This window comes from Neoarius graeffei, chromosome 5 (assembly GCF_027579695.1).
Source record: "Neoarius graeffei isolate fNeoGra1 chromosome 5, fNeoGra1.pri, whole genome shotgun sequence".
Taxonomy (NCBI): Eukaryota; Metazoa; Chordata; class Actinopteri; order Siluriformes; family Ariidae; genus Neoarius; species Neoarius graeffei.
In genome coordinates this window covers 53690377-53716974 of record NC_083573.1, presented here as the reverse complement: position 1 = coordinate 53716974, position 26598 = coordinate 53690377, and the positions used below count along the sequence as shown (strand labels likewise).

Here is a 26598-nt window from a genome sequence, read left to right as displayed (position 1 = left end):
TCTCTACTGCTGGAGATGACAAAAACATGAGACAGCTGGAAGATGTAGAGGGACGGATGAGAGATGCAATCCTAGTGGCATCTAAGGAAACGATACCATTGAAGAGCAAGAAAGAGTTGAACAAGCCATGGATGAGCCCAGCCTATCAGGAGCAGACTAATGTTGGAGAAGGACCCGATAAAGACACTGTATTACGTGACAAGAAAGATGCGTACAGAGCTTAAGAATGCCTATTTTAAAGCTAAGGCAGACGAACTGAATTTCGTAAGTGAACAAAAGGGGTACAGAGCAGGAATTTCAACTGATGAAACACCATACATCTAGTATGTCACGGCTTAAAGGAACAGTCCACCGTACTTCCATAATGAAATATGCTCTTATCTGAATTGAGACGAGCTGCTCCGTACCTCTCCGAGCTTTGCGCGACCTCCCAGTCAGTCAGACGCGCTGTCACTCCTGTTAGCAATGTAGCTAGGCTGCTAAGTATGGCCAATGGTATTTTTTGGGGCTGTAGTTAGATGCGACCAAACTCTTCCGCGTTTTTCCTGTTTACATAGGTTTATATGACCAGTGACATGAAACAAGTTCAGTTACACAAATTGAAACGTAGCGATTTTCTATGCTATGGAAAGTCCGCACTATAATGACAGGCGTACTAACACCTTCTGCGTGCTTCGGCAGCGCATTGATACGGAGCTCAGATATCAATGCGCTGCCGAAGCGCGCAGAAGGTGTTAGTACGCCTGTCATTATAGTGCGGACTTTCCATAGCATAGAAAACCGCTACGTTTCAATTTGTGTAACTGAACCAGTTGCTTAGAAGTTACCCTGGGGTCCTTTGTGACCTCGCGGACCATTACACGCCTTGCTCTTGGAATGATCTTTGTTGGTCGACCACTCCTGGGGAGGGTAACAATGGTCTTGAATTTCCTCCATTTGTACACAATCTGTCTGACTGTGGATTGGTGGAGTCCAAACTCTTTAGAGATGGTTTTGTAACCTTGTCCAGCCTGCTGAGCATCAACAACGCTTTTTCTGAGGTCCTCAGAAATCTCCTTTGTTCGTGTCATGATACACTTCCACAAACCCGTGTTGTGAAGATCAGACTTTGATAGAGCCCTGTTCTTTAAATAAAACAGGGTGCCCACTCACACCTGATTGTCATCCCATTGATTGAAAACACCTGACTCTAATTTCACCTTCAAATTAACTGCTAATCCTAGAGGTGAGTAATACAATACTCTCAGTCCAAAAACACAAACAGGGTCAAAACCAGAAAAGCGATACATAATACAAGGCATGGTAACGTCAGACGCAGGATACAGAGCGTTTACTTCGTAAAGTCTGTGTGTTACTCAGAGTCCTTATGTATGCGCTGTGATTGCGCTCTAATCAGGAACAGGTGCCTGGTGATTAGTCTTAATAGCACTGTGCGCTCCAAGCGCACAAGGCATATGGGCATGAGAGATGTAACCAGACAATTGTTTGACATATGAAGTTTGATATTCGACCGTAACTATACAGTAATGGTGTAACGTGAAAGCGCTGGTTCACTGCTGTCCACCAGGCACGCAGCAGAGTCACACCATAAAAAATGTTGTAGTGTTTTTTCTGGTGCATGGGATGTGGTGACAAAGAAAGGAATAAATATGTATTTGTAACTGTGATGCATCTCTCATTATTGGTATCACTGTCACAAGACACTGCAGTAATTTATTGATGTGAAATACACTACACAATTCGAGGGTACATATGCTGTAATATTCTATTCAAGTTGATTTTGTGCCCTTGCAAATATTTTCTTCATACATTCTTCAGGAGCACTGCTTTTAGGCACTACCTAAATATCTATATTAGTCTTTCTTTATGGCCTTGGGGGATCATTATTCTCAGTAAGCTGGCTGAGGGTATAAAAATGAAACTCTACTACCCTCTACCGACAAATGCCCAAAGCAGGGATGCAAATAACTCCAGGCACATATGTTAATCAAATGCTCCTAGTAATAAATCAAAATCTTTAGTCTGGTTCCAAAAAATAAAATAAAAATTTATATATATATATATAAAATTTGCAAAGCTTTGTAAATACTGTACATGGGTATACTTCACAAACTACTTTACAACAGAGGTTGCTAATCTGCCTCACTGTTCCCCAAAAAGGAACTGTAAATCTATGGTTGAGTAGCCTCTTCCTCCTACACCCTCTTTCACAAAGCACCTGTGGGATGGATCATTACTCACCTTTTCATAGTATTCCACATTCTTCTCTGCTGTTTGGGTAAACACTGCTCTCAGGTCAGACCTCATGCTCTTCTTCCAGCGGCTCCAGTCCCCTGTGAGTGTGTTATTGGCCCATTCCAATCTATCTTCCAGCTTTTCAATTTCGTCCTTTATCTGCACATGCACACAATAAACACCATCAGATAGCAGTACACACCCACAAGGACTAGTAACTTGCCTCATCAAACTTCAGAAGACGACGACATGTTCATCCACTGTTGTGGCACTGAAAATGAAGACACTTTCTGGCTTTCATTACTGAGTGTGCGTGTTACATTTGGATCAGTACTAATCTGGAACGATACAAATGGCCAACTCTGTTGAATTTGCACAACCAATTCAATATCTTACTGTAAACGTGAGCATTTCTTCCTCGGCACAATCCAAGTTCTGTATTTATGTAATGGAGTTTGTCATACATACAGTGACAAATCCAGGCTTCACTCTTTCCCAGTTTTAACTCTTTACATGCAGTGATGCACTACAACACACTACACCATGGACTACATCTCTACCTGTGGTTCAAGTGTTCCTAGTACAAATTGACAACCCACTCGTTTTGTAGACAATAGTCCAATGGTCCTCTTGTTGCTGCAACACACTGATCAGACCATTTTATCAGGGTAGTTCCTAACAGCTTGCCTTCTAAGCTAATGCTCTCTTGGGTTCAATTGGCTCCAATACCACACAAGTATTGCAGTCCACACACTGGAGCACAAAGAGAAAGATTGGTAAACACATTGCTAGTAATCGGCGGCTGAGTTGCTCAAGACCCTTGGGGATAACTGTGTGTCAAATTAGCAAGCTGCGATGCAGTGAAAAGCTTTTGAAAATCAGGCACTCATTGACAGCGGAACTGATGAAGGTCGAATGCTCCGTGTTTGCCGCCGCTTCTGCCCAGGTCCCTTCTGGATGGTGTGTTTGTACATGCTCTGATTAGGTAAAACTATGGAACAGGGGATGCTTTGGGTGAATGGGGTTGATACACAGAGGGCGGGAGGAAGAGTTGGCATAATCAGTAACTGACTAGCGCTGCATCTCCCCTGTGATGAGCAGGACAAATCATTAGTTACACTGATCTGCCCTCACTGTCAGTACAAGATGTACAGGCACCTTAATAATAATAAAAAATATGCACTAGTTTTATAATATAGATAAAAAAAAATATATGTGTGTGTGTGTGTGTGTGTGTGTGTGTGTGTGTATAATATATACACACACACACACACACACACACACACACACGTGTGTGTATATATATATATATATATATATATATATATATATATATATATATACACACACACACACGAGGACAAAAAGCTACATTTCAAAGCTCAATCATGAAGACAGCTGTTTCATATAGTCACTGCTGCCTTTTCATACCAGGGAACTGAGTGGATGAATGGAATGAAGATTTTCTGTACATTTTCATTTACCTTTACTGCCATCTATAGGAAAGAAAATTCTCTCACTGAGCTTAAAATATTTTATATATAAAAATATATAAATAAATAATTCTCTGGTGACAAGGACACTGGGGGAAAAATGAAATTCAAATGGCACATAACATGATTTAAAAAAAAAAATTATAATAATATTATATAATCACATACACACACACAGTATCAGTCAAGAGTTTGGACACACATACTGATTCATAGGTTTTTCTGTAGTTTTCAGTATTGTTCCACAATGTAGAAAATAGTCAGACATCAAAACTAAGAAATAACATATTGAACATATATGGAATTTTGCGGTTAAAAAAAAAAAAAAAAAGACAAAATGTTTCATATTTTAGATTCTTCAGAGTAGCCGGCGTTTACCTTGATGACGCTTTGTACACTATTGGCATTATCTGAACCAGCTTCATGAGGTAATCACCTGAAATGCTTTTTGATTAACAGGAGTGTCTCGTCAAAAGTTAATTAGTGCAATTTCTTTCCTTCTTAATGCGTTTGAGATCAAACAGTAATTATTAAAAAAGATACAGTAAATAGCCCGATTCCACAACTGTGATCCATGTCAAGAACCGAACAACTAAGTCAAGAGAAACGACCTCCATCATTACTAAGACATGAAGTAATTTAATTAATAAAAATAAAGAAAAACCACTGAATTAGAAGGTGTATCCAAATGTTTGACTGGTATTGTATATAAAACATATAAAATCATGTTATTTGAAATTGCATGTCATTTTTAAAACAAGCTTTACTTATATAGTGCGTTTCTTAAACCCAAAGTCGCTTTAAAATCAGGATGATAATTCTTAAGAAGCACATGTACAAACACAAAGAATCAGAAAAATCACAGGACAGTTAACAGATTGGAAAGTATTATGTGAAAGGGGCTGAAGCTACTCATTTATACATCACAGCACTGAGTGAAGAGATGGATTTTGAGTTGTTTTGAAGGAGGAAACCGAGACAATTTCTTGGAGGCTCTGTGGAAGTTAACTGCCTAACGCGTGTTAAAGGACCTGCCAGGAAAGTCTGAATCTAGGGATGGGAAGTACTCTGGAACCAGATAACTAACACACGGAAGCAATCTGTCCGTTTGTCTGTTGCTGTCTTCATAGTTGAGGGTCAGCGATCTAAGAAGCCATCACCTAGCTTCCCTGAATTCTCCTGAGTGATTATAGCACACCAGAGGGACCCAAACCCTCCTCATCTGGTGGCAGGTATACACACAACTTGGTGTAGCCAATCGACCTAATCCACGTCTTTGGACTGTGGGGGAAACTGGAGCACCCAGAGGAAACCCACGCAGACACCAGGAGAACATGCAAACTCCACACAGAAAGGCCCCCCCATCAGTCACGTAGTTAAAACCCAGAACCTTCTTGCTATGAGGCGACAGTGCTAACCACTGCACCACTGTGCTGCCCAGGGAAGCAATAATTCAAATAACCTAAGGCATAGGTAAAGCTGAACTAACTACGTAAGGCTTTGAAGATGAGGAGGAGGGATTTGTATTGAATATGGTAGGGCAGCCTCTCTCAACCGGGGTGCTGTCTGGCTTCATTAGGGGTGCCGTCAAAAAATATATTCTAACATTGAAATAAATAAAATGAATTAAAATAAAAAAATAAAAAAAACGATAGTTACACGAATGCAGATCATCACCGCCTCATGCATCATCAAAATTTGTCTCACGGCCCCCTTTCCCATGTCACAATGTCACTGCCGGGGTCAGCGTATGGTCAGTGTGACTGCATATATTTTATATGGGGGTGCCTTGAGAATTTGCATACTTCTGAAGGGTGCCGTGACTGAAAAAAGGTTGAGAAACGCTGTGGTAGGGGATGGGTAACCAGTACGACTTAAAGCATATACACAGAGCCATGGCCTCACTTCAGTTTATAAATGCCTTGAGACCTCAAGAATGGCACAGGAATAGGTTTTAAGCACAAACAATAAACCTAATATAGTAATTTTTACAATTAGTGATTTACATAGGTAGCGGTCTGAGTGAATGACCTTGACGTCTGTAATGTCACAGCAGGAAGTCTATCAGTCTCATCGCCATTTCCGCTATGCTAAAACACAGAGCGGACTGCAACTCCGATCCTCCATTCTGAACCAATTTATCGCCATGCCACGTAGACGTGTTTTTGGCCGGTGCAGCAACACAACAGAAGGTGGATTTACGTTGCATTTATGGCCCAAGAATGTTCAAACTGCAAAGATTTGGACGCGTTTTACAAGAAGTTCACAGACACATTGGGCGCCTACGAAGTGGTCTCTCCTCTGCACACTTTACTGAAGACTCGTATGAGACCTCTGATCTGTTGAGGAGCGTTGGCTATAAGCCCGTATTGAAAGAGGGTGTAGTACCAACAATTAAAAGAAAAATAAAACACGAAAAGGATTTTTTTTTTTTTTAAAAGTGAGTTCAGTTGCACCAGTCCTCCTGGAGCATGAGCCAAAGGTTGTTGCTAAAACCCGGGACAGAACATATCGCTTGGGCAGGGACCTCCCCAATACACAGAATACACAGTATGGAGTGAATGAGTGTAGCAGCCGTCTTATTTCTAAACTGGATATTGCTGCCATCTCACCCTTACGTGGAAGAAGTGAATGAACGGAGAACTGAACGAACAACTGAAAGTCAGATTGTTTCAAAACAATCGGCCACAAGATCGGCCTTCAAGAAGCGAGAACACAGACGGGTAAGCTCCGACTCTCATTTGGATACAAACACGTTGTTTACCTGCATTTAGATTAATACATGTAACTTGTATTGTGTGTTTAAGTTACCGGTATAAGATTATTTAATTTGCTTCAGAATGTGACTGTCTCAGTTCATCTGATTATTTAATTAGCCTTTTACGTTTTATCAGTGAAAATGCATGCATGTACATGTATGCTGCACAAGTTATAACACCTATCCTGTTTTAATGAGAGTCAACCCACAATCAGTGACGTTAAATCAGTCTTTAGTTGAGCAAGTGGGTAACGGTATTTCTTACTTTCACCATAAATTTTTATTTATATGACTTTGGTCTATGGACCCTTTTCACGTGACGTCACGACAAACGCGGCCGCCATTTTGGACATGTACTACCAGTAGTTTACCACAGCCAACATTGAGGAACGGCAGCAAAGAAAGTTTTTACTTTCAGCAAGACTTCCATCATGCCACTATATTGTTGTGCACCTGGATGTAGTAACCATCAACAAACAAGGCAAGGTTTATCATTTTATCGGATCCCGACAGAGAAGATGGATAGCGGCAATTAACAGATTGGCAGCCCTCGGCATACCAACACTTGTGTAGTGACCACTATGTTGGAGGTAAGACGAATAAAATTAGCCAGAAAAGGCATTACATTGCTGTTAACATTCTGTGGCGGCGAGTGTGTAACCAAATAGGCTAAAATAACCCATTGTAACCTCTTTGTTCTTCTGTAGTAGCTATTGTTGACTAGCTAATGTCAACAAGTAGCTGGTATGTTACTGTAGCAATGTTTACGTTCAGTCATTTGGATGACTGTTAAAACCTTTCAGTCTCAAGTTTTTCCTTTACTGTATTTACTAGTTTACTGTAATTATGATCCGGCAGCTATTTACACCGGATCCAGTATAAATAGCTGCCGGAGCCAACGTCCGAAGTTCCGGAGCGCGCTCCGGCTTGCTCTCCCTCAAATTAAGCAGCGCGCTCCGGCTTGCTCCCGGAGTGCTCCGGCCGAGGTTCCCCTCAAATTAAGCAGCGCACTCCGGCTTGCTCCGGAGCAAGCCGGAGCGCGCTCCGTAACCTCGGCCGGAGCACTCCTGGAGCAAGCCGGAGCGCGCTCTGGAACCTCGGCCGGAGCACTCCTGGAGCAAGCCGGAGCGCGCTCCGGAACCTCGGACGTTGGCGTATGTGTATGGTGATGGGTTTTTAACGACATAGGGTATACAGATCATGTGGGCCGAAGTCAGGTAAAGACGAGGGCTTCGTGTACTTCCGTACGTCAGTGAACAATCCTGGTGGAAGCAGGTAAACGTCGTTCTCTAAGCCTGCTAACCTCAATTTTTGCAAATACCTCTCCCTCTGCTCGCCCTGTAAATGCCCTACGTCGCTGGACAGTGAAGGTGTTTTCTGCATCTCGCTCCTTTTTCTTTTATGTTTTTCGTTTGTCGCCTTCTTCGCATTCAAACTGATTCGAGCCGAAGTCCACTACATGTCCAAAATGGCGGTCGCGTTTACGAAGGTCACGTGACTGAAAAGGGTCTATAGCTGTCAAAGGCATTGGCCTTAAAACCGGTTCCCGCTGTGACGTCACGCGTTCAGGGCTGGCTGGCTCAGCTCAAACGCCAACTTTGCGGTTGATTTTAACTCTCAAAAATATTTATTTATTCCCGTTTATGCAGCATACAAGAGTCAAGGCTGGAGATCCTAGCCACTCAAATTTATTTAAAAATAAAAGGTTCTGCGTATCTGCTTTAAAGAGAAAAGGGTTAAATGTGAGCAGAACACCGAGTGTGAGTGAGAACTTGAGCAGCTGTAATCTAGAGATTGTTTTGGTTGGAAGACCGGTAAAGAGAGCACTGCAGCTGTCAAGGTGGGAAGTAATAAAGACATGGACTACAGTTTGCGCAACTTTAATGAATATGGGTCAAGTAAATGTTACAGCAGTGAAAAATACAGATTTAGTAAGGGAACTGATGTGGGAAGCAAAGGTGAGCAAGTGGTCGAAGATGGCACCTAGATTGCTCACGGTACTGGATGGCTTGACAAGGACTCAATCAGTGTTTAGAGACTAAAGCATTAGGATCAACTGCAAAGATAACCGTTTTGTCTGTGCTGAGTTTGAGGTAAATATTGTGCATCCACTCACTGAGCTCATAGATGCAAGCTAGTAGCGAAGGTGGTGGAATGGTTGAACTGGCAGAGGTGCTAATATAAAGCTGTGTGTCTGCGTAACAGTGAAAGCTGAGGCCGTGATGCCGAATAAGATGACGGACAGGAAGCACGTAAAATTATAAACAGGAGTAGACCAAGAACAGAGCATCGAGAGACACCTTGAAAAACAAGAGCAGATGATGATTTATTATTTCCAGCTGTAATAAGGCCCCGGTCACACCACCCGAACTTTGCTGGAGCGTTCCTGGAGCGGTGAAAAAAATTAATCACCGCTCGTAACCGTTCACCACCGTTTAACAAAAGTTGGCCCCCGTTAAAGCAACGCCGTATACGCTCGGCCACCGCTGATGTTTCTCGAGGGGCCCTCCTACCGCTCCGAAAGTTTTGAGCTGCACAAAATATTGCGAGCGGTGAGGAGGGGGCAATTTTCCACCCCGGCAAAGTTCACCCCCGCTCCACCAATGCCCAGTCAAAGTTTGGCACCGCTAGACGCAAGTTCGTGGACGCTTGGGTCCGCTAGGCCAACGCAGAAATCTTGAACGCTGGACCACCGCTGCTTCGCCAGCGTTGCCCGGACGGCGATTAAACGTTGCACAAACTTTGGTGGAGCGGTTGTAAGCGTTTTACGAGCGGACACGGGGTTGCTGGAACGGTGTCGGGCGTTGAAGCAGCTATCCATGGTGGCGATGAACTTTGGTTTGGCGTTGGTATAGAGGTGTCGGAGCGGGACCAGAATTTGGCTATAAATACGGGGAGAAATGGACCAGGAGCTCATTTGGAATCGAGCTGCCGTTGAGTTCAGACCTCATCTATATCGAATTTGCTCAAAGTTACAGTAAAACTGTATCACCATGGATGCTGAGAGACTTGCTATGATTGGTGCTAAACCAACGTTATACCCCCACCGAGCCAAAGCCCGCATGCGCAGAACGCCGCTATACCAACGCTCGCGTCACCGCTAAACCAACGCTTGCTACCGCTCGCTACCGCTAAACCAACGCCGGCTTCAGCGGTGCACCGCTAAGCCAACGCCCGTGTTTTCGATTTTTTTCCCATTTTATGCGTGGTGACGAGCGTTGTTGAAATTCGGCCCCCCCTCCCTACCGTTCAAGGAACGCTCCAGCAAAGTTCGGGCGGTGTGACCGGGCAGTAAAATGTAAACCAGGAAAGCGTTACCAGTAATACCAATCACTGATAGGTGTACAGGAAGTGTGTTGCAAGAGACTGTATTAAAAGCAGCATTTAAAAATCAAGAAGCAGAAGCATACTGAGAGAGAAATGCACGCACACACACACGACTGAAAGGGAATTTACTAATTGACTTTTGTATTTCAAAGAAGAAAGCCAGAGCAGAAATCAGCAGTACAGTTAGAAATAATTTCCCAAGCCACAAATAACAGCACAGCTAAAGTTAAAAAGAATGTACATGAGAGACAGGGCTTAACATTTCAGAACACTTATGCCCAAGCTGAAACCATGCTCATTGAGGAGTCGGTAACATTTCAGGTGGAAGATGGTTCTGCAGTACATACACAGTATATAATAGCTCCTTGATACAGCAGGGAGTCATCATGGGAAATTCCAGTCTTTAAAATGTTACCAGCTCAAAACAATGATGCAGAAGCAGACATACATGTTAGCAAAGGGACTCCACACTCCTATTAGAAAACCAGTACCTCTTTAATCTCTCCTTTAAGCTTCTGCTGTTTCTGCTGTCTGACCTCGTCTGGGTCTTTGCCCACCAGGCTGTCCCATGCTAAACTCAGCACCTTAGTCTCCTTCATAGACACAACCAATACAGGGGCACATGTCAGATGAGAAAGTGTGGTGCACGGAGAACGTTTTCATTGCAAATTACAAAACGCTGGCTTAAATATGGGATTTAAGCGAGCATTTTACTTACTTCCTTTTTTACAGTTACACAGCAGGCTTTCGTGACATTCAGCAGAGACAACAGTATTTGCATAGGGATGTATTCAAATTCTGTAGGGTTACATCATGATCACCGCCATACAAAGCCCTCTAGAATTATTGGCACCCTTTTTGAAAATGTGCCCCCCCCAAAAAAACAAAACTCTATATAAAAATGTATACACACACAAAATTGCAATTGGGCCCCAACATTTGTAAGTATGGCCACAATTGCGCTTAATTTGTTTTTATACCCATTACCTGATTTGTGCAGATCTGTCTGTTTTGGTGTTGAAAGTGTTTTGTTTTTTTCATAGTAAAGGATGTCATAAGGATTTTATCCTTTCGCCAGGGAAAGAGAATATGGTTAAAGCTAACAGTAAAATTCCTGAGAGTAAAGAATGACGTTTGTATACATTTTAAAATGCTAATTAGTTTGTGTTCACTTAAAAGCATATACACAGAACCATGGCCTCACTTTCGTTTATAAATGCCTTGAGACCTCAACAATGGCACAGGAATAGTTTTAAGCGTCAACAATAAATCTAATAAGGGTGGTTTTACAATCAGGGTACGCAAGCTAAAAATCACATTTAACACTTATTATCTTCAATATCAAAAGGCTTGACTAAATAAACTTGGTTGTTTATTGTAGCCCTGTGATCGCTCTATTTACCATGCAAAAAAAAATTTGGTGATAACGTTATTTTTGGTGAATGTATGGCAATATATGTCATATTTAGCAAAATTACTTGTGTCATTTAGAAAAAGTGCTTTTTTGACCACAGGTAGCTCCAGAAGGGATGCACTTAAATCAGTCTTTATACCATAAAACAAATATTTGGTTCCATATCATTGGAAACATAGTTAAGTTTTAATGTTGAATGCCAGTAAGTTTTCAGACTATTTTGATCAAATTAGTATGTAATTGTGTCAAAAAAATGTCCTCTCCGAGACAGCTAATTTTTCAATATAAAATAACATATCTAAAATGATTTTCATCCTAAAATGTGGTCAAGATATTGGGACATAAATATTAGAGACAACTAACACAAAGCTTACAGCCTTATATTTAAAAGCACTATGGAAGTAGTGGATTCTGAATTGTAAAAAAAAAAAAAAAGTCCTCTCCGAGAATCACTTCATTAGTTTCTCCCAGCCCTGCTTAAAGCTACACTTAATCTGTTGAGGAATGTTGGCTATAAGCCCGTATTGAAAGAGGGTGCAGTACCAACAATTAAAGAAAAAAGAAGCAAAGTATTTTATTTTTTAAAGCGAGTTCAGTTGCAGGCGGCACGGTGGTGTAGTGGTTAGCGCTGTCGCCTCACAGCAAGAAGGTCCGGGTTCGAGCCCCGTGGCCGGCGAGGGCCTTTCTGTGTGGAGTTTGCATGTTCTCCCCGTGTCCGCGTGGGTTTCCTCCGGGTGCTCCGGTTTCCCCCAGAGTCCAAAGACATGCAGGTTAGGTTAACTGGTGACTCTAAATTGACCGTAGGTGTGAATGTGAGTGTGAATGGTTGTCTGTGTCTATGTGTCAGCCCTGTGATGACCTGGCAACTTGTCCAGGGTGTACCCCGCCTTTCACCCGTAGTCAGCTGGGATAGGCTCCAGCTTGCCTGCGACCCTGTAGAACAGGATAAAGCGGCTAGAGATAATGAGATGAGATGAGATGGAGTTCAGTTGCACCAGTCCTCCCGGAGTGAGCCGAGGGTTGTTGCTAAAACCCGGGACGGGACATATCGCTCGGGCAGTGACCTCCCCGCGACTGTTGCTAAAACTGGTGACATCCCGTTCCATCCCAGGTTTTAGTAATTGCCTGAGCCGAGCAGTAATGGTGGAATACACAGTATGGACAGAATGAGTGGAGCAGCCGTCTTATTTCTAAACTGGATATCGCTGCCATCTCGCCCTTACGTGGAAGAAACAAATGAACGGAGAACTGAACAAACAACTGAAAGTCAAATTGTTTCAAAACAATCGGCCACAAGATCGGCCTTCAAGAAGCGAGAACACAGATGGGTAAGCTCCAACTCTCATTTGGATAAAAAACAAACAAACAAACGTTGTTTACCTGCATTTAGATTAATACATGTAACTTGTATTGTGTGTTTAAGTTAGCGGTATAAGATTATTTAATTTGCTTCAGAATGTGATTGTCTCAGTTCATCTGATTATTTAATTAGCCTTTTACGTTTTATCAGTAAAAATGCATGCATGTACATTGCACAAATTATAACACCTATTCTGTTTTAATGAGAGTCAACCCACAATCAGTGACGTTAAATCAGTCTTAGTTGAGCAAGTCAGTAACGGTATTTCTTACTTTCACCATACATTTTTATTTATATGACTTTGGTCTATAGCTGTCAAAGGCATCGGCCTTAAAACCAGTTACCGCAGTGACGTCACGCATTCAGGCATGGCTGGCTCAGCGGGGCAGCTTGAATGCCAACTTTGCGGTCGATTTTAACTCTCCATTTTTTTTTTTTAATTCCCATTTATGCAGCATACAAGAGTCAAGGGTGGAGATACTATCCACTCAGAAATTTATTTAAAAATAAATGTTCTGCGTATCTGCTTTAAAATATTGATTGATACTTATCATTTTAGCTCATATATAAAACTGTGCAAAGGTCAGAGACAACCCTTTTTTTTTTCAATCAAATGGCAGTTCAGAAACTTAATTATTTGTTTGAAATTTGGTGACTTTACTGCTAAAAAGACTTTTGAGTGATTTATAAACAAAACACCACTCAATATATTTAACAGAAAAATCAGACAAAGGATTTTAGCCGTAAAATAAATATTAAGTGTGTAATTATTTTATTTGTAATACTGAACATTAATATTGACCTACATAAGTACTCCATGACTGACTGACTAGAATTAAATGTACTATACATTTTCTCTTCATTATTGTTTGCCACCAAATATTTAACAATACGTACAGAATGGCCATTTGACTGAAAACAAAATATTGGTCTCGGACAGAAAAAAAAAAAAGCAGCATTAATTCAGGAGGTAGTTCTAATGGGAATTATTTTGTTAGAATATAAATTGTTTCCTTTACTGTTGAAGTGGAACCTTTTGAATTCTTTCATGTAATGTTTATGAAGGGCGCAAATCATTCCGGAGGACACTATATCTTGCACTGATTTTGAGAGTGTTAATAGCTTTGAAAAACTAACTGCTACACACACACACACACACACACACACACACACACACACACACACACACACAGTTTGTTTGTAGACAAGGACCAAGAAGCACTGCATTCTAAAACCATTAAAAAAAAAAAAAAAAAAGAATCCTTTCATATCATGAGACTCATGCAGCATAGTGAAAGCCAAGAGGAACAGTGCTCACTATCTGTAATTAAATTCACTGGAGAAAGGTTATTGCTAAGCTGGGAAAGGGGGCGTCTTCAACCTTCAAGCACTTCTGCAAAAGAACACAACCTTATATCGCCCCTTTCCGTTCGCCACAGAAGGATATTTCTCATGCTTGTGACATTTGATGGAATTGATGTAGAAAGTCAAAAGCCCAAGAGACTAAAGGAGGACATGATTAACAGAGGCTTTATTAAACCATATTTACTGTGTTCTAGCTGAAGCGCATTCAGGCTCAGAGGAACTTACATATTTATATAATCTCACCACATTTCTCTTTAGGCTTAAAATGGATCACTTTCATATGAAAGCAGACACTGCTGCTGAGGCAAGGCTTTATTACTAATAATCTCTGGGAAATTGCAAGAGAGCACAGGGTGAATTAAATAGAAAAAAAGAGTCAGATTGCACTCACTGCTTCCCCTTCCGTCCTTTTACTGGCGAGAGCTTCATTCTTAGCCTCAAACTCTGCTTGGATGTTGTCTCGTCTCCGCAGTACTGCCTGTGTACAACAAACACCACGATCAATACCCCTTGATTAAATGTGCAACTTGATGAAACACACAATAAACTGTGGTAAAACATGATGCACAATATATTGCTCAGACAACTAAATCATGTCATACAACTCAAGTTACAGAACAAATAAGATGAAATACTAGCATTGATAATCTAGGCACGGCATAAAAACTAGAATAGTATACTGTTTTAAGTGGTAGTCTCTGAGGAAACAGTATAAAGCCTAATAACTAAACCACTCAGTCTTTCCTAAAGCTGCATGCACATTTCTGTTCAATTCCAAACAATCGGCAAAAGAAAATTAAGGAAGGAATTACAGTCGTGGTCAGAAGTTTATATAGACGGACATGACGGTCATCATAGACATGAATGTTATGGCAATATTCGGCTTTCAATGATTTCTTTGAACTGTTCTTTTTCTGGGAAAGAATGACTGTACAATATACAGTACCAGTCAAAAGTCTGGACACACCTACTCATTCATAGGTTTTGCTGTATGTTAAACATTTTCTACATTGTAGAACAATACTGAAGACATGAAAACTATGAACTAACATATGGAACATATCTGGAATTATGTAGTAAACAAAAAACATCCATCCATTATCTGTAGCCGCTTATCCTGTTCTACAGGGTCGCAGGCAAGCTGGAGCCTATCCCAGCTGACTACGGGCGAAAGGCGGGGTACACCCTGGACAAGTCGCCAGGTCATCACAGGGCTGACACATAGACACAGACAACCATTTACACTCACATTCACACCTACGCTCAATTTAGGTGGTGTTTACATTAGACCGTATCAGCGGATCATCAGATTAACGTTTTTAAAACGATTCGCGTGCACACAGCAACGCCAATACACGGATACGCTCAGCTCCGCAGCCATCCTGCACTCCAAATCACTCCGCCCTGAACAGCGAGTGCCCTGTGGAGGGTGCGCACTCCGGCCCTGCGCAGCTCACAGAGCGTGCGAGTGAAGCGCACGAGCAGTGATTCGGGACAAATAGCAGGAAGTGAAGTCCGCGCCGTTTTTCAGCAGTCGCGTCACATGACCAACGTGGCATGACCAACGCCAGCGAATCAGGAAGGTGGATGTCACAGTGACGTTGTCCAATGACGACGTCAGCTAGAGCTCAGCACTGCGTATCCTCGTTCCTCAATGTTTACACAGCACCGGATCAGATACGTACTGGGTTGAATACGTGGGCCCTGGCGGATTCAAGTTGTTCCGCCTGTGGAGTCGTTTCCCGGCGTTTTAATGTGCACGGACAGTGCATCCGCGACGAAAACGATACGGATACGGTCTAATGGAAACACCACCTTAGAGTCACCAGTTAACCTAACCTGCATGTCTTTGGACTGTGGGGGAAACCGGAGCACCCGGAGGAAACCCACGCGGACACGGGGAGAACATGCAAACTCCGCACAGAAAGGCCCTCGCCGGCCACGGGGCTCGAACCCAGGACCTTCTTGCTGTGAGGTGACAGCGCTAACCACTACACCACCATGCCGCCCAAAAAACAAACCGTGTTTCATAATTTAGGATTCTTCAAAGTAGCCACCATTTACCTTGACACTTTACACGCTATTAGCATTATCTTAACCAACTTCATGACGGAGTCACCTGGAATGCTTTTCAATTAACAGCTGTGCTTCATCAGTTAATTAGTGCAATTTATTGCCTTCTTAATGCATTTGAGATCAAATCGTAAATAATATACAGTAAATATCCCTGTTCCACAACTGTAGTAATCCATATTATGTCAAGAACAACTAAGTAAAGAGAAACGACATCCATCATTACTTTAAGACATGAAGTATCTTAATTAATAAAAATTAAGAAAAAAAAACCACACTGAATTAGAATAAGGTGTATCCAAACTTTTGACTGGTACTGTGCATCTTTAATAGGAGAAAAAAAAATTTGGTGCAAAACTTTTAATTTATTTTGACTTTTCTGAATCAACACAGGTTCAAAAACATACATACACACCTAATATTTGGTTAAATATCCCTTAGCAATTTTCACCTTGACCAGATGCTTTTGGTAGCCATTCTGGTTGGATATTTGAAAACTCTTCTTGGCAGAATTGGTGGAGTTAAATTAAATTAGTCTGGTTCCTGCACAGACCCGGCTTTTAAACACAGTCCACTTATTTTCAATAGGGTTGAAGTCAGGACTTGTTTTAAGCTTAATGTTGGCCTGCTTTATCCATTCCACATCTAGCTGTGATGTGTTTGGGGTCATTATCTTTTTGGAACATCCAACTGTGTTTAAGTTTCTGATGGTTTGAGGCTATGCTGAAGAATCCTTCCATAGTCCTCCATCTTCATCATTCCATCCACTTTATGCAATGCACCAGTTCCACTGGCAGCAAACAGCCCCAGAGCATGATGCTACCACCACCACACTTAACATTTGGTACAGTGTTCCTCTGTAGCTCTGGTCAAACAACTCAATCTTTGTCTCATCTGACCATAAACCTTTCCTCCAGAAAGATTTTTCTTTCTGCATGTGGTCAGCTGCAAACTTTAGCTTGAAGGTGTCGATTTTGGAGCAGGGATTTCTTTCTTGGATGGCAACCTGTCAGTCCATGGTGAAATAAAACTCGCTTGACTGGCAGTATAGACTGTAGACAGAACCTTGGTGATTCCTGGGTTGTTTCTGACCATCCAAAGCAAATTTCCTTTCAGCTGACAGAATACTGAAAAAAAACATGGAGTAGCTCTTCTCTGAAGAGACATGTTATGCACTGAACGTTAATACTACGTGTTGAAAAGTTAACGCTACTTGACAGATGAAAGCAGTTACACCGTAGCCACTATTTTTTTATTTAACTGGCTAACAAATTAGCTGGATGTCTAGCAAGATATCCAAGTCACTGTGGCAACAGGGACATGATTGAGCACTGGTTGTGAAGTGAAGGTGGAATCATGGGTAATTTCATGAAATCAGTGTATACCTGTGTGTGATTAATGATGATCTTTTTATACACTATTTTGCTGTGTAAAAAAAAAGGCCAAGCAGAGACACACAGTGGTGCTGAGCAAAGCAACCTGATCTGATAGCACCTTGTCAAGGTTGTGAATACAGTTAGTTTACAAAGGTGAACAGAAAGTAAAAACTATAAATAAATAAACAGACCCACACTCTGGCTTGCCTGCCTCCTGAGTCCTCATTCTCCTCACATCAGCCAGGGTGCAACAAATCACACACAAAACCGTGTGCATATACATTATATAAATGCACAACTTTTATTAAAAAAAAAAAAAAACCTGTTGAAGTGGAGTACATGTGAATTTCTTACTTCTCAAGGTAGAACAGAAAAGGCTACTATTTCTGTTCTTACTCGCCTCCAACAACATCTCTGCAGCATTCAGGTTTGTACACAAGAAAAACAAAATTCATCTCATAAAGTACCTTGAGGTTATCAGCACAGAGCACATACTCGTGCAGTGTTGGGAGGAGGCGGTTACTGAGGTGTTCGATCTGCTCCTCAGTCTCCCTGGAGCACCTGTCCAAGCAACTCGCCATGAGCTTCAAAGGCTCCACCAGCTCCTCCTCTGAGCCAGACCACAGGGTGTAGATGGGCCCATACTCCTTCATTTCATCCAGGTGTTCTGGAACAGCAGCAGCACATTTTAGATGACATAACCAACAACACACTACAAACGAGTGGCCTGTGGTTGGTAATGAGGGTCTTGAGGCAGTACCTCTTTTTTCTTTGATAATTCGCTGGGTGATTTTGTCCAGCGCAGTCAGCTTCAAACTGAAGTTGTCCACATAGTCATGAATGGCACTGAACTCCTCTGGCCGATTTTTGACCCCTCGGACCGTGGCAGCCACAGCTCTCACCGTCTCACCCATCCTGCTTAAGAAACCTGGACCTTGCTTCTTATGAGATGTTAGCTCCTGTAGATGCAGCGTTATCAATTAACAGTGATAATACGAATACCGTGGCTTTAATAACTAAGACCGCACCCAAGTTCAACCTCAGAAGCCCAGGAATTAAAACAAATGGTTTTGCAGACCAGGAGACGCAATTATCTTAGTTTTTGTCCTACTATACTTCCCACAGTAGCCTACTCCAAAAGTGACACAAAACCAGTTCCATTATACATTCTTTGCAAGTTATGGAAACCTACGCTCAACAGAAACCTCAGTGCATTTCCCACTGTCAAAACTGTATCCTATTGAAGAAAAAGCATACAGAGGAGAATATAAATATTTAGGTCATTCAGATTAGGATGAATAAGATATTTGTTTCATATGATGTCAAAACAAACATTTCTAAACACTAAAACTAAAAAATTCTGCCATTTTCAAGAGAACAATGCTGCATTTTTACAGAGCAAAGTTTATAGTAAATTCTATCTAGCAGACGATCTGAAATATACACATGTAAGAGCTTGTCTTTTTTTTTTTTAAGACGCTTTCTGGTTCCACTTCTGAGAGACATTTGTTTTTGGTTGCAAATCGATTCAAGATAAACGTCAATTCTGTAGCATTTGAAGCAACCACTACATGATAAAGGGCCACTATCTTCCCTTATTCACTGCAAGTGAACTATGGTTATGTTCAGCCTGTCAGTCCACAACTGATTTTTTTTGCTCATCCGATCTGAATTCGATCTTCCTGATTGACTGTCCATATTATATAATCGCAAGTGATCAGATCCAATCTGTGTGTCCATGAGAGAATCCTCATTTTCAGTCTTATTCACACTGAATGCTATAGTAATGACATTGTGCACAAAAGTAGAAGTAGTTGACGTACACAAACCATGGCTGCACCTACATTCTCACTCTTAATTTGTTAATGAAGCAATGTGCTTAGTCTATGTTTATCAAAACCCATTTTACCCACAAGTGGCTAATGATTGTCTAGATTCAAGATTCAATAGTTTATTGCCATGTCAACACAGTTGATAGGAATTTGTTTTGGCACATCCCCAACATCAAATACATATGAAAAACAAACAAACAAAAAAACAAACACATACCTAAGGGCAGACAGCCATGGGTAAAACAGACAAAGACAGTGAACAGTAGTGGGGTACCCAGTAGTCATTGGACAGCAATCTCATCTCATTATCTCTAGCCGCTTTATCCTTCTACAGGGTCGCAGGCAAGCTGGAGCCTATCCCAGCTGACTACGGGCGAAAGGCAGGGTACACCCTGGACAAGTCGCCAGGTCATCACAGGGCTGACACATAGACACACAACCATTCACACTCACATTCACACCTACGCTCAATTTAGAGTCACCAGTTAACCTAACCTGCATGTCTTTGGACTGTGGGGGAAACCGGAGCCATTGGACAGCAATAATGGCTAAAAATAAGTTGCATTTAAAGTTGCATGATAAAGTGCATCTTAGAGTGTTCCAATGGTAAAGTGCATACCATGCATATAGAGTGCTACATATCATGGCAGTCAGAGAAGGTTCAGATGTCTGATGACTAGTGGATATGTGCTATCCCTAAACCATGATGTTGAGGTTCTCAAACTTCTATATCTCCTTCCTGATGGGAGGAGATTAAAAAGATGGTGTGCTGGGTGGGAGGGGTCAACTATGATTTTTCTTGCCTTTCTAATTAACCGCGATGAAAAGAGGGAGGAAAGTGAGGGGAGGTTGGCGCCTATGATTTTGGATGCTCTGCGTACAACCCTTTCCAGCCTTGTCTTGTTCCATGAGGTGGTGTTACCGAACCAGACAAGGATGGAGAATGTGAGAACACGTTCAATTGTAGCTCTGTAAAAATGAATCATGGCTGTCTGACTGACTTTAAACTTCCTGAGCTGCCGCAGGAAGTGAAGTCGCTGATGGGCTTTGCTGATCTTGATGTTGGTGTTAAGGTCCCATGATAAGGATTCATGAATAGTAGTCCCAAGGAACTGGAAGTGAGTGACCCTCTCCACCTCCACCCCCTTGATAGAGAGAGTGGAGAGGGGGCCAGAGGTTTTCCTAAAGTCAACGACCAGTTCCTTGGTCTTAGAGATGTTAAGAATCAGGTTGTTCCTATCACACCAACCCACCAGCTCGTCCACTTCCCTGCGGTAGTCAGATTCATCCTTGTTTGTGATGAGGCCAACAACTGATGTATCATCTGCAAACTTGTACAACAAAACTGAATTGGAGTGAGACTGACAGAAATGTGTGTATATCTATCTGCAGAAGATCAGAAACATTGCCATGACTAATTATTTAACTATCCATTAATACTGCTAGGATTCAGCGGCACAGGTTTCCTTTCAAACTTAGGACACACTGTACTCATGGTACCTCTACAGTGGTGCTTGAAAGTTTGTGAACCCTTTAGAATTTTCTATATTTCTGCATAAATATGACCTAAAACATCATCAGATTTTCACACAAGTCCTACAAGTAGATCAACAGAACCCAGTTAAACAAATGAGACAAAAATATTATACTTGATCATTTATTTATTGAGGAAAATGATCCAATGTTACATATCTGAGTGGCAAAAGTATGTGAACCTTTGCTTTCAGTATCTGGTGTGACCCCCTTATGCAGCAATAACTGCAACTAAACGTTTCCGGTAACTGTTGATCAGTCCTGCACACCGGCTTGGAGGAATTTTAGCCCGTTCCTCCGTACAGAACAGCTTCAACTCTGGGATGTTGGTGGGTTTCCTCACATGAACTGCTTGCTTCACATCCTTTCCACAACAATAAGGTCAGGACTTTGACTTGGCCATTCCAAAACATTAACTTTATTCTTCTTTAACCATTCTTTAATAGAACAACCTGTGTGCTTAGGGTCGTTGTCTTGCTGCATGACCCACCTTCTCTTGAGATTCAGTTCATGGACAGATGTCCTGACATTTTCCTTTAGAATTGGCTGGTATAATTCAGAATTCATTGTTCCATCAATGATGGCAAGCCGTCCTGGCCCAGATGCAGCAAAACAGGCCCAAACCATGATACTAACACCACCATGTTTCACAGATGGGATAAGGTTCTTATGCTGGAATGCAGTGTCTTCCTTTCTCCAAGCATAACGCTTCTCATTTAAACCAAAAAGTTCTATTTTGGTCTCATCCGTCCACAAAACATTTTTCCAGTGGCCTTCTGGCTTGTCCATGTGATTTTTAGCAAACCGCAGACGAGCAGTAGTGTTCTTTTTGGAGAGCAGTGGCTTTCTCCTTGTGACCCTGCCATGCACACCATTGTTGTTCAGTGTTCTCCTTGTGGTGGACTCATGAACATTGGCTAATGTTAATGTGAGAGAGGCCTTCAGTTGCTTAGAAGTTACCCTGGGGTCCTTTGTGACCTCGTCAACTATTACACGCCTTGCTCTTGGAGTGATCTTTTTTGGTCGACCACTCCTGAAGAGGGTAACAATGGTCTTGAATTTCCTTCATTTGTACACAATCTGTCTGACTGTGGATTGGTGGAGTCCAAACTCTTTAGAGATGGTTTTGTAACCTTTTCCAGCCTGATGTGCATCAACAACGCTTTTTCTGAGGTCCTCAGAAATCTCCTTTGTTCGTGCCATGATACACTTCCACAAACATGTGTTGTGAAGATCAGACTTTGATAGATCCCTGTTCTTTAAATAAAACAGGGTGCCCACTCACACCTGACTGTCATCCTATTGATTGAAAACACCTGACTCTAATGTCACCTTCAAATTAACTGCTAATCCTAGAGGTTCACATACTTTTGCCACTCACATATGTAATATTGAATCATTTTCCTCAATAAATAAATGACCAAGTATAATATTTTGTCTCATTTGTTTAACTGGGTTCTCTTTATCTACTTTTAGGACTTGTGTGAAAATCTGATGTTTTAGGTCATATTTATGCAGAAATATAGAAAATTCTAAAGGGTTCACAAACTTTCAAGCACCACTGTAGATAATTAAAGTTGTGGTGGATATTTATTCTCAGGATATAGGTGTATAGAGGTGCCAGTAAAGATTTTAAAATCCATCAAGAACATCCACAAAGAAAATATTGCTATCAGTGTAATGGTTTTAATATAACACCAAGCACAGCTCATGTGTATTTATTCGTTAATACAATAAGACTTTCACTTTGATGTTCCGTGGCAGTTTTTTTTCTCAACGATGGCCAGATTTTTTTTTCCTCAGCCAAAACAAACAAACAAGCAAACAAACAAACAAACAAACAAACCAAAACCTTGATTCCTATTTAAATTAGGCTACAAGTCATGTAGCCATAGTTTGTAACTTTTGTGCGTCTTACCCAGGCTTGTGCTGTAAGAAAGATCTTGAAATCCTCACTGCTGGAGAGAATGGGGTGGTCAGCTATTCTGTTGAGAAAGCGATGTAGTGCTTTTTTCCTCGTCTCGATGAAGTCATTAGCAAACCTTTCCATCATTCCCTTCATAATAAATTTCTCTGGTAGGGGCTATAGCAGAACAGTCAAGGTTTAGTACGACAGTGTAAAATTTAATAAAGACTGAAGACACTATCTTTCAAAACATAATAATTTCACTCATTTAACTATTTAAGTTCACCTACATGGACAATAAGAGTCGGATGAGCCTCCTCCAGTTTGCCTTTTAACCAAAAGAAGTCCTGGTAGCGCCTGTGGACTTCATACTCACTTGAGTCAAACTCACTACGTGTAGTCTGATGTCAAAGAGACAGGATTTTTTTAAAAAAACAAAACACTGAGATTTAGCAAGCAAATCCTTATCATTAATCTGCAGTTCTTGCCATACCTTGGTTAAAACCCTGTATGTAATAAATGTCTCGATGGCTGTCACATGACTCTCAGGATTATCAACTGTGATGAATATGTCCTTAGTGCTAGGCACATCTTCCTCATCCTCGAATCTGTACTGATTGATCATAGATCCAGGTGATGTTGGCATAGATACACTGAAGGAGCTTCCATCCTACAATAAAACAAAAAGGTGGAGGCAAAGAACAAGTGTTTAAATTAAAAGATCAACTTGAACAATGACAAGTTACATAACTGGAGCATTGTTTCCCCAAACCTCAATAAAGAGCTTAAGAGCAGTATGAACATTGATTTTAGATCCAAGTAATATGATCATAAGTAGGCTCCTAAGGCAGGGGTGGTGTTAATCTGTCCTGGAAGGTCAGTGTTCTGACACCAGATTCAGCCTATGAGGACCTTAGTCGGACAGCATGGTGGTGTAGTGGTTAGCACTGTCACCTCACAGCAAGAAGGTCTTGGGTTCGAGCCCTGTGGCCGGTGAGGGCCTTTCTGTGTGGAGTTTGCATGATCTCTGCGTGGGTTTCCTCCGGGTGCTCCGGTTTCCCCCACAGTCCAAAGACATGCAGGTGGCTCTAAATTGACCATAGGTGTGAATGTGAGTCTGAATGATAATCAATGTGTCAGCCCTGCGATGACCTGGCGACTTGTCCAGGGTGTACCCCGGCTCTCACCCATAGTCAGCTGGGATAGGCTCCAGCTTGCCTGTGACCCTGTAGAACAGGATAAACAGCTACAGATAATGGATGGATGGACCTTAGTAACTAACTGATGAGAACTGAGTCTGACATTGCGGTGATGTATCCAAAACACAAGATGGCATGGTGGTTAGCACGGTTGTCTCAGAGCAAGAAGTGAGGCTCTTTCTGTGTGGAGTTTGCATGTTCTCTCCATGTCTGTGTGGGTTTCCCCCACAGTCCAAAGACATGCAGGTTAGACCAATTATTGTTGCTTTGTCTGTAACTGCTTATCCCGTGCGGGGTCACGGGGCAAGCTGGAGCCTATCCCAGCTGATCAGTACACCCTGGACAAGTCGCAAGCTCATCACGGTCAATTTAGAGCCACCCTAACCTAACCTGCACATGTTCTCCCTGTGACTGCACACAGACACAGGGAGAACATACAAACTCCACGCAGAAAGGCCCTCATCAGCTGCCGGGTTCGAACCCAGAACCTTCTTGCTGTGAGGCGACAGTGCTAACCACTACACCACCGTGGTGGCTCTAAATTGACCATAGGTGCGAATGGTGAATGTGATGATCTGGCGACTTGTCCAGGATGTACCCCACCTCTCGCCCATAGCCAGCTGGGATAGGCTCCAGCTTGCCTGCGACCCTGCGCAGGACAAGCGGCTACAGATAACAGATGAATAGTTCCTCTACGGCCCTCGCCGGCTATGAAACGACGAAGAAGATCCTACACAACAGTGCTGCTCAACGGAAGTATAGCCTTTAATCTGGTTATAGGTGTAACCAGTTACGCCGGTCTGTTTTTCACACTTCTCTTTGTCTATCCTAGTATTAACAAATGTAGTGTCTGCACTCTGCTGTACCCTGATGTATGCAGTGAAAGAGAATTAGTTCTGCTGTTCCCAGGAGCCCGAGAGAGCTTATTGATGGCAGGACTGCGCCTCCATGGCGTGAACACTGGAGTCAGCACAAATTTTCACATGGTGCTACAAAACAACCCCAAAAAAACAACATTTCTGGCATTTTAAAACGTCACTGTAATTTATAGTCTTTTAGCAGACACTGAGTAGAAGAACTGCTCCATGTAAAGAAGCATTTGTAATCTTCACCTGATATTTGACCTTTGGATCTCGACATGAGAGAAAAATAAACAACAACAAGTTTGTTTTTTTTTTTCATTTTTCTTCCCTTTAGCCTGCTGTAGGCTAACAAGTGCTACAGCTAACCAGAACCACTGAACTGTAAATTACTTTAGTTATGCCTGTAATTAGAAATTAACTCAGTATGTCCTGTAATTTAATGTGAAAAGGTGCTACAGATTTGCTAACGTGTCGCAAACAAACAAACAAACAAAGTCGACACTGCACTCATAAGCTACTGGCTGTCTTTCTCTCAGCACACTTCGGCTTTTCAGATGTTTGCCCACTTTTTAAAGTTATTATTAATTTATTTACCTTACTGAAAACTTCCAAGTCCTCGTCCTCGTCCAGCTCCAGCATTTGGCCTGAGATATCTTCCGGTATCGTAGCACTTTCGGTAGCAGTGCCGCCGCCGCTCATTATAACTCAAATCACTGCTCACTTTCTTTTCCTCAAACTTTCATTTCATGAACTTGAGTTTTACGTTTAAAAAGGGACCAAAACTCAGAGTCAGAAACAGCCGTTTTTCTGCGCGGAACCAGAAACCCCGTGCTCAGGAAAGACGAGCAGGGCTTGTTGTGCTGCTCAGCACACTCCCTTACTAAACAGTATGTGAAAGTAGTGCGTACTGTAAGTCTGCACCAAACTCTTGTGGAGTACTATGCAGTACGCTAGTGTGCACAGGGCAGGTATCTGCACTCCCTCAGCTGGGGCGTAAACTTTATTCTGAGTTGTAACTATGGCATTGATCAAACCCCTGTCAAAATGTCTGCTTGCCAGGTTTTCTTGTCATACTATTTTATCTACAAACAATTTTTCACCTCATAAGTCAGAAATATTTATATGGAATATTTTATATAAACACAAATCTTTCTTCATGGAGCAGTATTGGTCTTCTGTTTACTTATGAAGAGTTTCTGTCAGAATAAAATACCCCTGTAACACGTAAGGATTATGCAAAAGTCCTACCCTCTGGAGTCTGTATGCTGTTTAGATATCAGCCAAGGCTCATTGTCCTACACTTGCCCTTGTTATCTCCAACATACTTAGACACAGACACTTAGACTTCAACACTTAGACTTCGACGCAGACACTTAGACACTTGGTCTTCGACACTTACTGTAGACTTCGACACTTAGACACAGACACTTAGACACTTAGACTTAGACACTTAGACACAGGCACTTAGACACAGGCACTTAGACACAGACACTTAGACTTCAACACTTACTGTAGACTTAGACACAGACACTTAGACACTTAGACACAGACACTTAGACACTTAGACTTAGACACTTAGACACAGACACTTAGACTTCAACACTTAGACTTCGACGCAGACACTTAGACACTTGGTCTTCGACACTTACTGTAGACTTCGACACAGACACTTAGACACTTAGACACTTAGACACAGACACTTAGACACAGACACTTAGACACAGACACTTAGACACTTAGACTTCGACACTTAGACACAGACACTTAGACTTCAACACTTACTGTAGACTTTGACACTTAGACACAGACACTTAGACACTTAGACTTCGACACTTAGACACAGACACTTAGACACAGACACTTA

General features: G+C 41.9%; 1 protein-coding gene across 2 annotated transcripts in view; it reads right to left on the bottom strand.

Annotated features, from left to right (window-relative positions):
* snx7 (sorting nexin 7) overlaps window positions 1–25634 on the bottom strand; it is a 33400-nt gene extending 7766 nt beyond the window's left edge. Inside the window, exons 1-9 of one of the 2 annotated variants that reach the window (XM_060922035.1) lie at window positions 25329–25634; window positions 23166–23342; window positions 22963–23073; window positions 22685–22849; window positions 18162–18360; window positions 17869–18068; window positions 14344–14430; window positions 10305–10406; window positions 2242–2394 (exon numbers count right to left, since the gene is read on the bottom strand). In XM_060922035.1, the coding sequence (XP_060778018.1) occupies window positions 2242–2394; window positions 10305–10406; window positions 14344–14430; window positions 17869–18068; window positions 18162–18360; window positions 22685–22849; window positions 22963–23073; window positions 23166–23342; window positions 25329–25433 (1299 nt within the window). In that variant the 5' untranslated portion in view covers window positions 25434–25634. The remainder of the gene's footprint in view (window positions 1–2241; window positions 2395–10304; window positions 10407–14343; window positions 14431–17868; window positions 18069–18161; window positions 18361–22684; window positions 22850–22962; window positions 23074–23165; window positions 23343–25328) is intronic. The other variant, XM_060922036.1, reaches the window with a different exon arrangement.
* Window positions 25635–26598: the final 964 nt, after the last annotated feature.